General features: G+C 37.7%; 2 protein-coding genes across 2 annotated transcripts; both read left to right on the top strand.

The window, feature by feature from the left end:
• Positions 1-5,240: 5,240 nt before the first annotated feature.
• On the top strand, positions 5,241-13,417 carry LOC149582659 (uncharacterized). Its single transcript, XM_089864090.1, has 10 exons — positions 5,241-5,471; positions 5,684-5,746; positions 10,281-10,563; positions 10,643-10,855; positions 11,390-11,489; positions 11,607-11,807; positions 11,886-12,092; positions 12,596-12,776; positions 12,832-12,908; positions 12,982-13,417. The coding sequence occupies exons 3-10, from the start codon at positions 10,298-10,300 to the stop codon at positions 13,246-13,248; spliced, it is 1,512 nt and encodes a 503-aa protein (XP_089720216.1). The 5' UTR covers positions 5,241-5,471; positions 5,684-5,746; positions 10,281-10,297; the 3' UTR covers positions 13,249-13,417.
• On the top strand, positions 7,646-10,045 carry LOC149582660 (uncharacterized). Its single transcript, XM_089864091.1, has one exon. The coding sequence runs from the start codon at positions 7,646-7,648 to the stop codon at positions 10,043-10,045; it is 2,400 nt and encodes a 799-aa protein (XP_089720217.1).
• Positions 13,418-13,643: the final 226 nt, after the last annotated feature.

Here is a 13,643-nt window from a genome sequence, read left to right as displayed (position 1 = left end):
GAAAAGTAAATACAACTTTCCTATCGTTAAGAATACGTTTCATATACATCGCACCCCACGAGGACGAAAAGCGCCCTAAATTAAGCCTTGGCCTTAGACCATAAAGCGTGGGCGAACAAAGCCAGAATCAAGCAAATTCTAACCGAGTCACAGTAAGATGGGGAAATTAACGGATTTCGACCAGGACGTAGAGCCATGGTCTCAATACAAGCAACGCCTTGAGGCCCATTTTATTATAAATAAAACTACTACGGATGACGATAAAAGGGCGGTGTTATTAACTGTATTACCAGCACCTACGTTAACATTGTTAAACAGTCTCGTATATCCAGACTCGGTAACGACCACTACTTACGCAGACTTAGCAACGTTGTTCAACACACATTTCAACCCAAAACCATCACGGATCGTAGAACGTTTGAAGTTCAACAGGCGATATCGCAAAGACGGTGAAACCATCGCGGAATATGTAGCCGAGCTGAAACGTTTATCCGTACATTGCGGTTTTGGAAAGCATCTAGAAGAAATGATCATGCATCAACTAGTTTGCGGCATCAATGATGATGAAATGCAGCATCGTTTATCAGAAGAAGACGATGACATTAAATTACAAGTTGCTATAGCTCTCGTGCAGAAAATAGAAACGGCTAAGGAAAACGCGCAGCAAATGAGACAACACACTCAATCAGAGCAGATGGGTTCTCAAGTAAACTCAGTTCAATCTTACAATAAGAAGAAACAGGCGCATCCTACCAAACAAATTCTGCCCCAAAAATCAAATGGGCAAGGTCAACCAAACCAAACAGAATGTACCAGATGCAAGCGTACGGGACATGCCGCTTCAAACTGTCCTTTTATAGACGCCATCTGTCACACTTGCGATAAAAAAGGTCACATTGCACCTGCATGTAGAACCCCATCAACAAATGGTCGCAAAGAAGAGTCAACTAACAAGTCACGTCATACATACAGGCGGAAAAATAACCGCACTAACCACATCCACGAAGATGAGGATACTGTAGAGATTGTAGAATATCCAGTTCATCAGGTGACTGACATCCAACAAACGACTGGCGAGGACGATGCACCTCCGCCCGAGTTGATAATATGTAAATTAAATGGAAAAGAATTTTCATTGGAAGTTGATTCTGGATCAGGCCACACGCTGATATCTGAGGGAACATATAATCGGATTCCGAATAGGTCAACGTTGGAGCCTTTCTCTAAGACATTACGCTCTGTCACTGGAGATCAGCTGGACATCATGGGCAAGTCCCAGGTTCATGCTCACTATAATGGACGGGAAGAATTATTACCACTGTTAGTCATCCGAGGAACACAGGACAGTCTATGTGGTAGAACATGGATATATTCGAAACTTGACATACTGCCTTCCGTAAGAGAGAATGAGCAAATCGTCAACAAGGTTTCGGTCCCACAGAACCAATCATCGTTAACCACGAAGTTAAACGACATGCTTCACGACTTTGAAGACTTATTTTCGGCCGGATTGGGAGAATTGAAGGACGTAAGAGTAAAACTAGCTATCAAAGATGGTCTTGTACCTAAATTTTGTAAAGCCCGCTCCGTTCCATACGCCATGAAGGAAATCGTCGAAAAGGAAATTAGAAGATTGGAATCCTTAGGGATAATAGAGCGGATAGATCACTCGCCATACGCCTCTCCAATAGTTACGGTCATGAAACCGAGAAAACCAGGAGAAGAACAAAAGATTCGTATTTGCGGTGACTTCAAGACAACCGCTAATCCCGCCATTGACACAGCACAATACCCTCTGCCAAAGGCGGAAGATATATTTGCTACGTTGGCAGGCTGCAAGTTTTTCGCCAGAATCGATTTAAAGGATGCCTACAATCAGATCGTTCTAGATGAAGATTCAAGGAATATCACCGTTATAAACACCACAATGGGTTTATACAGGTACACGAGGTTACCATTCGGTATTGCTTCGGCATCGGCCCTTTTTCAACTCCATATTGAAACCTTATTTCGCAATATGCATGGAGTATCGACGTTCCAAGATGATATTCTGTTGGGAGGAAGTACAGAGGCCGAACTCTTACAACTGATTAACCAAGTACTCCGAATTCTTCAAACAAATGGCCTAAAGTTGAGAAAAGAAAAATGCTGTTTTCTCCAAGAGTCTGTGGAATTTCTCGGACATGTTTTGGATGCCAAGGGAATTCACCCTCAAGCCAGCAAATTGACTGCTACACTCTTAGGAAAAATCGACCTCGAGACAACCAAGTTTGCACATTACCATCCAAAGCTGCACAATTAAAAAAAAACGTGCCATATTTGCACCCTTTTGACCAAAGTTGCTCAAAGTGTGAAAATCTTTGCCAAGATTGCACGCTTCAGACCAAAGCTGCACAGATCACATGATGACCTTCCAAGTTTGCACAACTTTGGTCAAAATTGCACAGATATTATGATTTGTCATATTTGAACACTATCGACCAATTGTGTACGTATCATAATGTCTACCAAGTTTGCACGTTTCCGATCAAAGTAGCACAGATTATACCGTTAAATGCCACATTTGCACATACTTGTTCAAAATTGCACAGATATTATGATTGGTCATATTTGAACACTATCGGCCAATTGTGTACGTATCATAATGTCTGCCAAGTTTGCACGTTTCCGATCAAAGTAGCACAGATTAAACCGTTAAATGCCACATTTGCACATACTTGTTCAAAATTGCACAGGTATTATGATTTGTCATATTTGAACACTATCGGCCAATTGTGTACGTATCATAATGTTGCCAAGTTTGCACGTTTCCGATCAAAGTAGCACAGATTTTACCGTTAAATGCCACATTTGCACATACTTGGTCAAAACGGCACAGTTTATACTACTTGCCATATTTACACACTCAAGGCCAATTATGTTCTTATCACAAAACAAGCCAACCCTGCACTTTTTATCCCAAAGTTTCTCTGATCACGAATCATATACCAATTTTGAACATATTTGGCATATTTGCACACTTAAGACCAAATCTTTAGGTTCGCAAAGTCTGCACGTTTTTGAACAAAGTGGCACAGCTCATGTAATTACATTCCGAATTTGGACACACCTGACCAATGAGGGACAGATTATACAACTCGCTAATTCCCCAGAAATTCAAATTCATAGATAAAATAAGGATTAATAGATATTTTTTAACGTGCTTGACGTAAAAACCCAACATCTAAATTTTGAAAGCTTAGTTAACTTGTAATTGTTTCTTGTTATGCAGGTTTAAAGCCATTTTACATTTAAAACGTTATTGCGTAACTTAAGATCAAAAGTTCAACCTAAGAGAATGAAACTATTGTTATATTTGTTTTTGAATTATGAGCAGATAGAGAGAAAACATATTCTCTTAGCGGCACTCGATCGCGAAACATGAACGTCAAACTTTCACGCCGAAAAGTATAAATTTCTGATTGATCCTGAGGTGTACTGGTGTAGCTATAATATATATTTCTATATTATGTAATTTTCCAAGGAATATTATAGAAACATCTTTGAAAATTGTTAGGCAATTTTGTCCTCGTTTCTTTGGCTCACTCGGAAGAGTCGGAACCATTTCCCTGATTGTTAATGGAAAACCATTTACAGTCAGGAAAATTGGATTTGGATTAGAGTCTCAGAAAAAAAAATGAAATACATTCGTTAAAAGCATTTAAATTTCATCTAAAGAGTTGATATACTTTTTTACTCTAACAACATGACAAAAACGTGAAAACAGCTTTGACCTCCACTCTTCAATAATTGATGCTAGGAGGATATAGGGGTGAAGGAGTCTTCGACTGCCCGTTTTCCCATTGAAACGCGCTTACAGATTATCGTCCGTTCTGGGAGATTCTTAGCCGCGCACCTTGTTCCGCGCTCATCGTCATCGGGCGTCGTTTGTTTTAATTTTTGTTAAAGGCGCTGCATTTTTTAGTGCTTTAACGGAACATTTATCATTATTTTATTTTTTATTAATACTAAATTATGGTTCTTAGATAAAACTGAAGTAAAGGTAACGGTTTTTTTTTACTCTTTGCCAACACCAAAAACTCTACTAGATAAGCGTTTAAGGTGGATTAAAGCCTGTGGGAGGGTCGAATTAACGCCCGATAAAATTAAAAAATATCTCTACATGTGCAGTGAACACGTAATATAGGCGGCGTTGCCTCAAAGGCCTAAGCTAGCATGAAAAACCCGCTATTTTTTTGAATTGGATTTGCGTGGTCACTTGATGCGCGTAACCAATGTAACTAGGTGCGCCTGCACGAATCTCCCATCGGAGAGGCCGAAACCTGAGCTCTACGAACGGGCAGTCGAAGACTCCTTCACACCTATATCCTCCTAGCTTCAACATCCGACCTGATCTTATTGGGTATAACTTAGGAAAGGGCACAAGAGTGTGTATGTCGCGACCCTAACAGTTGACAAACCCTATTTACCATCGAAATAGTCTATAAGGTGGTTGAGCAAATTCCAGGAAATTCGGGTGGAAAATTTCAGTGGACGGTGTGGGAGGTTAAATAAATAGTCAAACTATTTTAAAAATAACCTGGACCGAAGAAAACGGGTGTGACACGTGACCGCTTCTTTAGGCCCCCAACGGCAAGATAGCATCTCCCCGCGGGTCCTGCCCTGGCAGAGTCATAGTATGAATAAATTCTTTCGCGTTATACGAATGCCATTACAAAGAGAACCCTCCAAAACGGAGCCTCCGGGATATCTAGGCCCATGCATGTCGATTTTTACATGGGGAAATATCCAGTTTTATAGAGGAAATATTTTTACCCTTTGTGTGTACGAGGTGGCGCTTTAATGGCCGTTGCGACCGGGGTCTTCCATAAATTATCGATGACATTTTAGGGGCTAATTATAAAACTTTTATGAAAGAGAAAGGTTTCACCTTTAAATTAACGTAATTTTTTAGGGCTATTCACTTTTAATTGAATCTATTGGTTAGATTGTATGGACAAAAAAGTAATTATGAGATTTTAACATCGTTGTTTTTTTAGTAAAGCAAAACTTCTTGAAGTTGCTAAGTTTTCACATACCATTAGAGGACTTTTTACTCCTTCAAAACCTTTCATTTTTTTAACCTTAACATTTTTATCCTTTACTTCTTTGGAATGATTGTTTAATAAAGGTCTTCGGAAATTTTCAAAATCAATTTTTAACTATCCGCGACCTCGGCTTCACCGCTCTACGTCTATACCTTGCCCTAATATTGTAGCAGTCGACGGGGTCATGAGGCTGAACTTGTTTATTTTACGGTGCTGAAAGCGCCCCAAGCGGGAAAACACGGCGAACTAAATTTGTTAAAAAAAATATTCTTGCTTCGCTACATGCATGGGCCTAGATATCCCGGAGGCACCATTTTCAATTTTTCTGCTGAAGAAACCACTAAGCACTCCTCAGGCTTTGGTCAACGTTTATTTCCATCACTGGTAAGTTTATTAGATATATTTTTAATTTTTAAGAAAAAGACCCGCATTATTATTTTATATATTTTTTATACTATGCCGCTCTCTTAGAATATTTCATTTTGTGCAGTCTTGTTATTTATTACTCCGATACGATAAAATGATTTGTCTTAGTTATTTTCTCATATCCCCCTCTTGACGTCGCATATCACCTAACAAATATTTTGTATTTCTAGGAAATTAAAATAAATGAAAAACCATAAAATTATATTTGGTGTGTAATTTATCGGGATAAAGAAGTAAGTTGATTTTAGTTTTATATTTTTTTAGCATTTAGAGAATATAAAAACATGTTTACATGAGGGAGCATCGATAAAATCATTGAAATAGGGTGATCCAAGGGCAGGGCCATAATACTAGCCACATCGTTATCTACTTAATTAGAACATTTAAAAAGGAACAAATTAGAACATTTAAAACGGAACAATATGCGATTTGCACTTGTTATTTTACAATCAAGTGTAATGTTAAATTCATTTCTTATTATTTTCTCCATTTTTTGTATTTACTCGATGCGTTACCTTTAATGGTGCAAACATTATTACGCACACCAGGGAGAGAAAGGGAGATGCCGCCTAATGCTAACAGAACTCGTATCTAGCGGGAAGGGGTCGAAAACGGGTGTATGAAATACTATGTTCTCTCTCTCTCTCCCTGGGTCATTCGGTGGATCATTGAGCATGCACGAAGTGACATCACGAATAGTTGCTACATGAGATAAAAAATTTGGATTTTGCGCAGTAGAGCTCGCGGTGGCCCGGGCGATACTACCCCCGTTGGCTGGGAAATTTACTTCCCCCACCCAAAAGAGAGACACCTCCCGCTATTCACGCGGCATCTCCCTTTCTCTCCCTGCGCACACGGAACTCATAATTATCACACGTCCAGAAATATTTAGGTTTCAACATAGACTTGTACCTGCAATTACCCATATGAACTTTTAACATAGGCTTAGGTCCAGAAGGGTTCCGTACTTAACAGGCGTACAAAAAATTGAGTGAATAACCCCTTTAGCAGTGCTAACGGCACTAAGTTACCCAAAACCCCTAAGTAACCCTTCATCCCAATCCTTTTAAAATTGCCATTGAATAGTGAGTAGCCCTCGACGTGCTACCTTTAAAGTTACTAAGACGATTACCCGAATTTCTAAGTAACCCTTCATCCCAATCCCCTTTAAAATCGCCAATGATTAGTGAGTAGCCCCTCGACGTTCTACCTTTAGAGGTACTAAGACGATTACCCGAATCACTAACTAACACTTCATCCCAATCCCCTTTAAAATCGCCAATGATTTGTGAGTAGCTCCTCGACGTTCCACCTTTAAAGGTACTAAGACGATTACACACACGCCCTAATAGAACAGAACGTCTTAGTGATTATACCTAGGAGGATATAAAAAAATTCAAAAAATAGCGGGTTTTTCATGCTAGCTTAGGCCTTTGAGGCAACGCCGCCTATATTACGTGTTCACTGCACATGTAGAGATATTTTTTAATTTTATCGGGCGTTAATTCGACCCTCCCACAGGCTTTAATCCACCTTAAACGCTTATCTAGTAGAGTTTTTGGTGTTGGCAAAGAGTAAAAAAAACCGTTATCTTTACTTCAGTTTTATCTAAGAACCATAATTTAGTATTAATAAAAAATAAAATAATGATAAATGTTCCGTTAAAGCACTAAAAAATGCAGCGCCTTTAACAAAAATTAAAACAAACGACGCCCGATGACGATGAGCGCGGAACAAGGTGCGCGGCTAAGAATCTCCCAGAACGGACGATAATCTGTAAGCGCGTTTCAATGGGAAAACGGGCAGTCGAAGACTCCTTCACCCCTATATCCTCCTAGGACGAACGAATACATAAAACATCAAAATCTTTAGACCAAGTCAAACTACTAGCCAATCTTAGATGTACATCAAACGATGTGCCTAATAATAATAAGTTTTAGTATTATCGGATGCTTTCCATTATCTGCATTTGGTTTTGGTAGGTAAAGAGGGAACAATTTCAAACTTTTCGAAGCACTTTACTTTTAAAAAATTAAGTTAGGAAGCTATAATGGTTAGTAAATGGCAAATTGTATTAAAAATCAGGCTTATTTACTTTTACTTGTAAGGTGGTGGGCAATCATTTTTGGAAAATGCCTTATTCTTGTTCCATTTGTGGAGTTAAACGACCCATACCTCTTTCATGGATGAAACACATAAGAACTCTACATTCCCACGAGCCTAATCGAAAGTTTGGGTGTGCATTTCCCGACTGCAAAAAGTCGTTTTTGAGGTTCGAATCCCTTAGGACTCATGTTTATAGACATCATTTAAAGAAAGGTAGTGTTGTTCACGATGGAAATGAAATATTTCAAGAAAATGAATCGGAAGTTGTAGAACAAATAGACAATGCGAGTGAAGCTGACAAAACTTGTGAAAATACAAGTATCAGTGAACTTCAAAGAAACGCGGTGCTTTTTGTACTTGGAATTCGCGAGAAACATAATTTACCTATCAGTGTTGCAAACAGCATTGCAAACAGTTTCAAAGACATTCTTGAAAGTTGCATCGATACTTGCTATAGTCAATTTCCTCACAATCTATCAGACCTTGAGCGGATGGCGGAAGCTAGGTTTATGTCTCAATCAATTACTAACCACATAAATTCAGAGTACAATCTTCATAAATTCTGTAGAGACAACTTGCATCTAGTAGAGCCCATAGATTATATTCTTGGTGTCGAAAGAGTTAATGGCAAAATTAAGAAAAAAAAGTACAGTTACGTCCCTATTTTGAAAATTTTACAAAATATGTTGTCTCATGATGACATTTGGCTTGAAATAACGAAAACCAAAGAATCCAGCAAATACTTAAGAGATTATGATGATGGTTTAATATGTAAGAATCATCCAATTTTTAGTCAGGACAGCTTAGCATTACGTCTGCATTTATACGCAGATGAGGTTGAATTAATTAATCCTTTAGGGGCTAAGAGAGGTAAACATAAAGTTACATTAATATATTTCGTAGTAGGAAATATAAATCCAGCGTTTAGGAGTAAGTTAAGCAATATAAACTTGGCTCTTGTTGTAAGATATACAGATGTTAAGCGATACGGTTATCAAAGAGTACTGAAACCTCTTCTGGATGACCTTGAGGTCCTTCAGACTAATGGAATCGTTGTACGTAATTGCGTTTACAAAGGGGCTTTAGCTACGATATCAGCTGATAATCTTTCAAGTCACGAGTTAGGTGGATTTCAGCGATCATTTTCTAGTGGTCGAATTTGTAGATTTTGCATGATTACAAAATCGCAAATATCTGAAACATTTGATGAGAATGAAATGCTAATTAGATATCCCGAGGTCCAAAAGTACCACTTAGAAGCTATTCTAGAGAACCCTGATAATCAGAAAATCTATGGGGTCAAAGGACCGTGTCCTTTTTCAGTTCTCCCTCATTTCGAGGTAACGGAGTCCCTTCCTGCGGATATAATGCACGATTTTTACGAAGGAGTTGTGCCATTAGTACTTAAACTTGTCATAAATCACATAATTAATGAAAATATGGAGACTCTGAAAAACATTAATTCTGCTATTGAAAACTTTCCTTACGGAGAACTTATGGTTAAGGATAAATGTGTTACTATCTCTCAAGATGTTCTTAGAAGTTCAAGACGTCTTGTTGGAACAGCTGCCCAAATGAAATGCCTACTATACTTCTTCCCCTTAATGTTTGGCTCCGTTATTCCTAATGAGGACGAACATTGGAAATTGCTCTTAACTCTGATTGAAATAAGTGAAATAATTACGTCCCCACTAATTGACCCTAAGTGGATGCCATATTTGTTTGAACGGATAAAAGACTTTCATTGTATTATGAAAGAAATACCTCATGGAATATTTACACCAAAAATGCATTTTATGACGCATTACGCAAGTTTAATTTTGAAATATGGCCCATTGATTAGATTGTGGTGCATGCGCTTTGAAGGGAAACATCAATACTTCAAGAAAGTTGCTGGAAACACTTGCAACTTCCGAAATATTTGCGTAACACTTGCCAAAAGGCATCAATTACTCCAGTGTTACGAGAGAAGTGGAGACGCTGGATTAGAAAACGATGATTTTGTTAAACCACTTAGTCTTAAGTTCAGCAGTTTGCCTTTGATGCTTCGACAAGAACTAAGTTCATTTTTGAGCATAGATATACTAGAACCAAACGTCACTCAGATTGCTTCGGCTATTCGTGTAAAAAATGTCACGTACAAAACTAACTACATTCTTCCTGTTACTGTAAATGAAAATGATTTGCCCTTATTTATAAGAATTTACTACCTAATTGAAGTATTAGAAAAATGGCACGTTTGTGGCCGCATTGTCGGTTGCGCAAATTATTTAGAACATTATAACTGTTATGTTGCCCAGGAGTATAATGAATGGCTGATTATAGAGCCGGGTCAGGAAATCGATAGCTGCGCTTTGCAAATGTATCAGCATGGCTCCGAAAACGTAATAATATTTAGTCACAGAATATGTGATATTAAAGGGTAGTAAAGTAGAAGTACGACCTATTTTAAAGTACAAAACAGCCATATTTTATTAAATTTTGGCGGTGATCTTTCCGTTGAGCGTATTTCTAAAGATTACGTAAAGTAATTGTACGGAAATAACGCGAGGGTCATATTTAGGCATTGTACAGTTTTAATAAATTCAGTTGTCTCTTGCCAAATTTTGAGTCTTTGTTAAGCATAAAATGGTTTGCTTAAAGTTCTTACAATTTGAGCAGAAAATATTGTCGGTAAGATGGATAAGGAACCATACACCTATCACGTTACTTGTGAAGAGAAAAAGAAGATTTTAAGGATTTCTGCTGATGCTGGGGAGGCAGAGTTTTTTGTCGAAATGGAAAAGAATTTCAATAAAAAAGTTAGATTGGTTCAAGTTTTTGCCAAGGACTGGAACGATTGGATCGATTGGGAGTTCAAAGAAGGTTTACCTGAGGACAAGTCAAAAATAAAAATAATTCCATTGAACGAGGCTTTGTCAAATGACGTAGAAATCGACATACGGTATAAGATAGCTACGCTGTTATAAATTGATTAATTAGTAATACCAAAACGCTAACAAACAAATACTTTTGAAATAAAGGGAAATCTCTATCCCGGCAACAGAACAACTAGAGACACCATCATGCAGTAAAACTCTCGCTACAAATAAAATACCTGACCCCTACGTTGTGCCGCGTCTTCCGCCTGATGTGGTGAAGTTAATCGATGATAGAGATCCAAGAATTTTTGGGCAAACATATCGCCCCCAAATTATAAAAATACTATACGAAGACATTACCAAGTTTAATAAGTAGTGAGTATATAGTTAAAGCCATTATATATTTATCATAAAAATGGTCCAGTAGAATTTTACGAGGTTTGAATTACTTCTTCGAAACCCCAGGTTCAGAGCCATAGAGTCAAGAAAGTGAAATTTAGTACTCATTCTAGGTAGCAAACAAACTTTGAAAATAGGGGAATTTTTATTTTCACTCGCTTTTGGCTCTAATTTTCGAAAATTGCCATTTTTAACCTCTGATAAAGGAAAATAGAAGTGGTTCAAGTTGGAAAATAGAGAATCTAATTAACATTATAATCTAAAATTTTCCCCCAATTTTTGAATTGCTATATATTACCTTTAAAGTAATTTCAAAATAATATTTTAATTAAGTAGAAGCTACTTGCGAAGCGTGAAATGCCGTTGGGTTTTTTGGACGCTCCTTTTTCACTTATAATAACAGTTTTATCAAAAACGGAATTCATACCAATAAATCACTCCCTCTTCTTCAAAGAGTGAACTTATAATAAATTAAGCTCACAAGGTAACAACTTGACTAATTTTTAATAGTTATGTATCGAAAGAGGAGCGGCAACGAGTAGCGCGCGCGCTCGTTCTCAAATACCCTTTTCTGAGGGATAAACTTGATAATCCATATGGAACTCAATATGTAAGTATGGCTGGAGTATTTGACCACATTTTTGTATTTTAGAAACGGTGATTCTCAAAGATTTGAGATAACGCATGTTTTGATTGACGTGTAGAAAAACGAATGCATTTATTGTAGGATACATGGGCTGAGGCCTTGCATACCAAGTTCCGCCATGAAAGACGAAAACGGGACGATTTGCAGTGTGTAAGGGATATGAAAGCGATCCATAGCAGGAAAAGGAAACTTACTGAAGAAGAAAAAGACCCTGAAAACCCTGAAGCGAAAGATAAGAATGTAGAACCTTCCCTTAAAAGGTCAAAAAGGATTTGCCCTGGGGTGTGTAGTGATTTTACTGTGTTTGGTCAATTCATCTGAAGGTTTTGAAATTTTACTTGTCGCTTTATTAATATACAGCTAGTTGCTGGTATGGCAGAAGATAAAGGCACTATCGATGCTCATATGGAAGTAATGAATAAAGAACTAGACAAAGCCCATCCCAATGAAAGCATTGTAGAGGAAAAAATGCGAAGAACGGCGTCATATCGACAGAAGATGGCATTTGATCACCTTAGTGTGGAAGAAATTGTTTCAAAATTTCCAGTTTTGACAAAAACAAACCAGGTACCCGAAAAGATAGAAGACATGATTAGATTAATACTAGCAAAAGTACATTAAGGAAGTATCCAATGTTTGGTCCGGGCCTACGGTCTTGGCTTCTCTTATGTAAACAAGTCACGTAAAAAAATTTACATATTAGCTAGGTGTGGTTGTGGTTTGGAGGGTGTGTTAGCCGCTTATGTAGTTCGAAAATTATGTTTTCTAGCTCGCTAAGGTAATATTCGGGATGGCCCAACGGTTGAGGTACAGTAAGGTCCTGCTGCACTCATGTGATGCAATATATAGAAAAGAGAAACTCGAGATATTAAATACATCTTAGAAGGGGGAAAAAGCGATCCCCTACTCGATGAGTAAAAGCAAAATAACATTTTTTACTTATACGTGCTATTACAAATGTTTACTTCCTAGTTAAGGGACGTCTGATACTAGTATTTTAATTCTTAATCAAAAATTTCCCTAGTGACTTTTTTTAGGCACATTGAACCAATTTAGTTCATATTTTTCAGCTAATCAAAGAGTTCAGCATGTTGCAAAACATCCGACCATCGGCGGAAAAAGTTTTAGTTCACTACATAGAACCAGTTTCAAAGCGTATTTTAGAGCTAGGCAGAAGTAAAAAGAATGCTAAACCCATTCTTAAATTACTCAAGGAAAAGGGGGAAGTTTGCTCCGAAGAATCGTTGAATGGTAATTATTTATACCGAATTATATTTAGAAACTACAGCTTGCTTGTTTGTTTTAGGTTTGAATTTGAATGCTAGTCTGTTGATATTTCCATGCCTTTTCGGGGAGTCGCTGGACTATTATTTAACATCAACGGTAGGATAATATTTGTGCGGAAAACACGATAAACTTTTTAACAGTTTAAATTTTAACTAAACTTGATTTATAGACTCCGAAATCGTCCACTCCCATAATGGTCTTCTCCAACCATGACTATTTTACTGCTCCCGTCTATGTTCAAATAGAAGGAGTGCAATTCGATGTGAAAACGATACCTGACGCCGTAACTTCATTGATTAGTGGATTTTACGCTTTCCAACTACAGTATCCGACTCAACTCCAAAAAACAATGGAGTATTTCCAAAAAATAATTTTTAAAATTGGCACTGAAAAAATATCTAACGGTGTCAAAAATGTGTTTAATCAGTTGAGTTGAAATATAGGTTAGTTCTTCATTGATGGTCTGCTTTTCTTAAAAATAAAGTTGTTTGGGATTGAAATATAGTCAGCTTTGCATTCAAATAGTCTGTTAGGAGATCGAAAAGATCGTCTTAGCGTTCAAAGATGGTTTATTACGCGTTCAAAGATGGTCTATTACGCGTTCAAAGATGGCCTATTTCGAGTTCAAAGAAGGCCTATTTCGCGTTCAAAGAAGGTCTATTTCGCGTTCAAAGAAGGTCTATTTCGCGTTCAAAGAAGGTCTATTTCGAGTTCAAAGAAGGCCTATTTCGCGTTCAAAGAAGGTCTATTTCGCGTTCAAAGAAGGTCTATTTCGCGTTCAAAGAAGGTCTATTTCGAGTTCAAAGAAGGTCTATTTCGAGTTCAAAGAAG

Source organism: Phalangium opilio, unplaced genomic scaffold (assembly GCF_054372755.1).
Source record: "Phalangium opilio isolate 3A_F unplaced genomic scaffold, DU_Popi_V2 ptg001662l_1, whole genome shotgun sequence".
In the NCBI taxonomy this organism is placed as follows: Eukaryota; Metazoa; Arthropoda; class Arachnida; order Opiliones; family Phalangiidae; genus Phalangium; species Phalangium opilio.
The sequence above is the reverse complement of the archived record's forward strand: the minus strand, read 5'-3'. Positions and strand labels throughout refer to the sequence as shown.

What these genes read in the sequence shown, in the direction of transcription:
- LOC149582659 (XM_089864090.1), top strand. Translation starts at nt 10,298, where the DNA reads ATGGATAAGGAACCATACACCTATCACGTTACTTGTGAAGAGAAAAAG. An exon ending in ATCCATATGGAACTCAATAT is followed by an intron (nt 11,490 to 11,606) that starts GTAAGTATGGCT and finishes CATTTATTGTAG; the next exon opens with GATACATGGGCTGAGGCCTT. An exon ending in CTCCGAAGAATCGTTGAATG is followed by an intron (nt 12,777 to 12,831) that starts GTAATTATTTAT and finishes TGTTTGTTTTAG; the next exon opens with GTTTGAATTTGAATGCTAGT.
- LOC149582660 (XM_089864091.1), top strand. Translation starts at nt 7,646, where the DNA reads ATGCCTTATTCTTGTTCCATTTGTGGAGTTAAACGACCCATACCTCTT.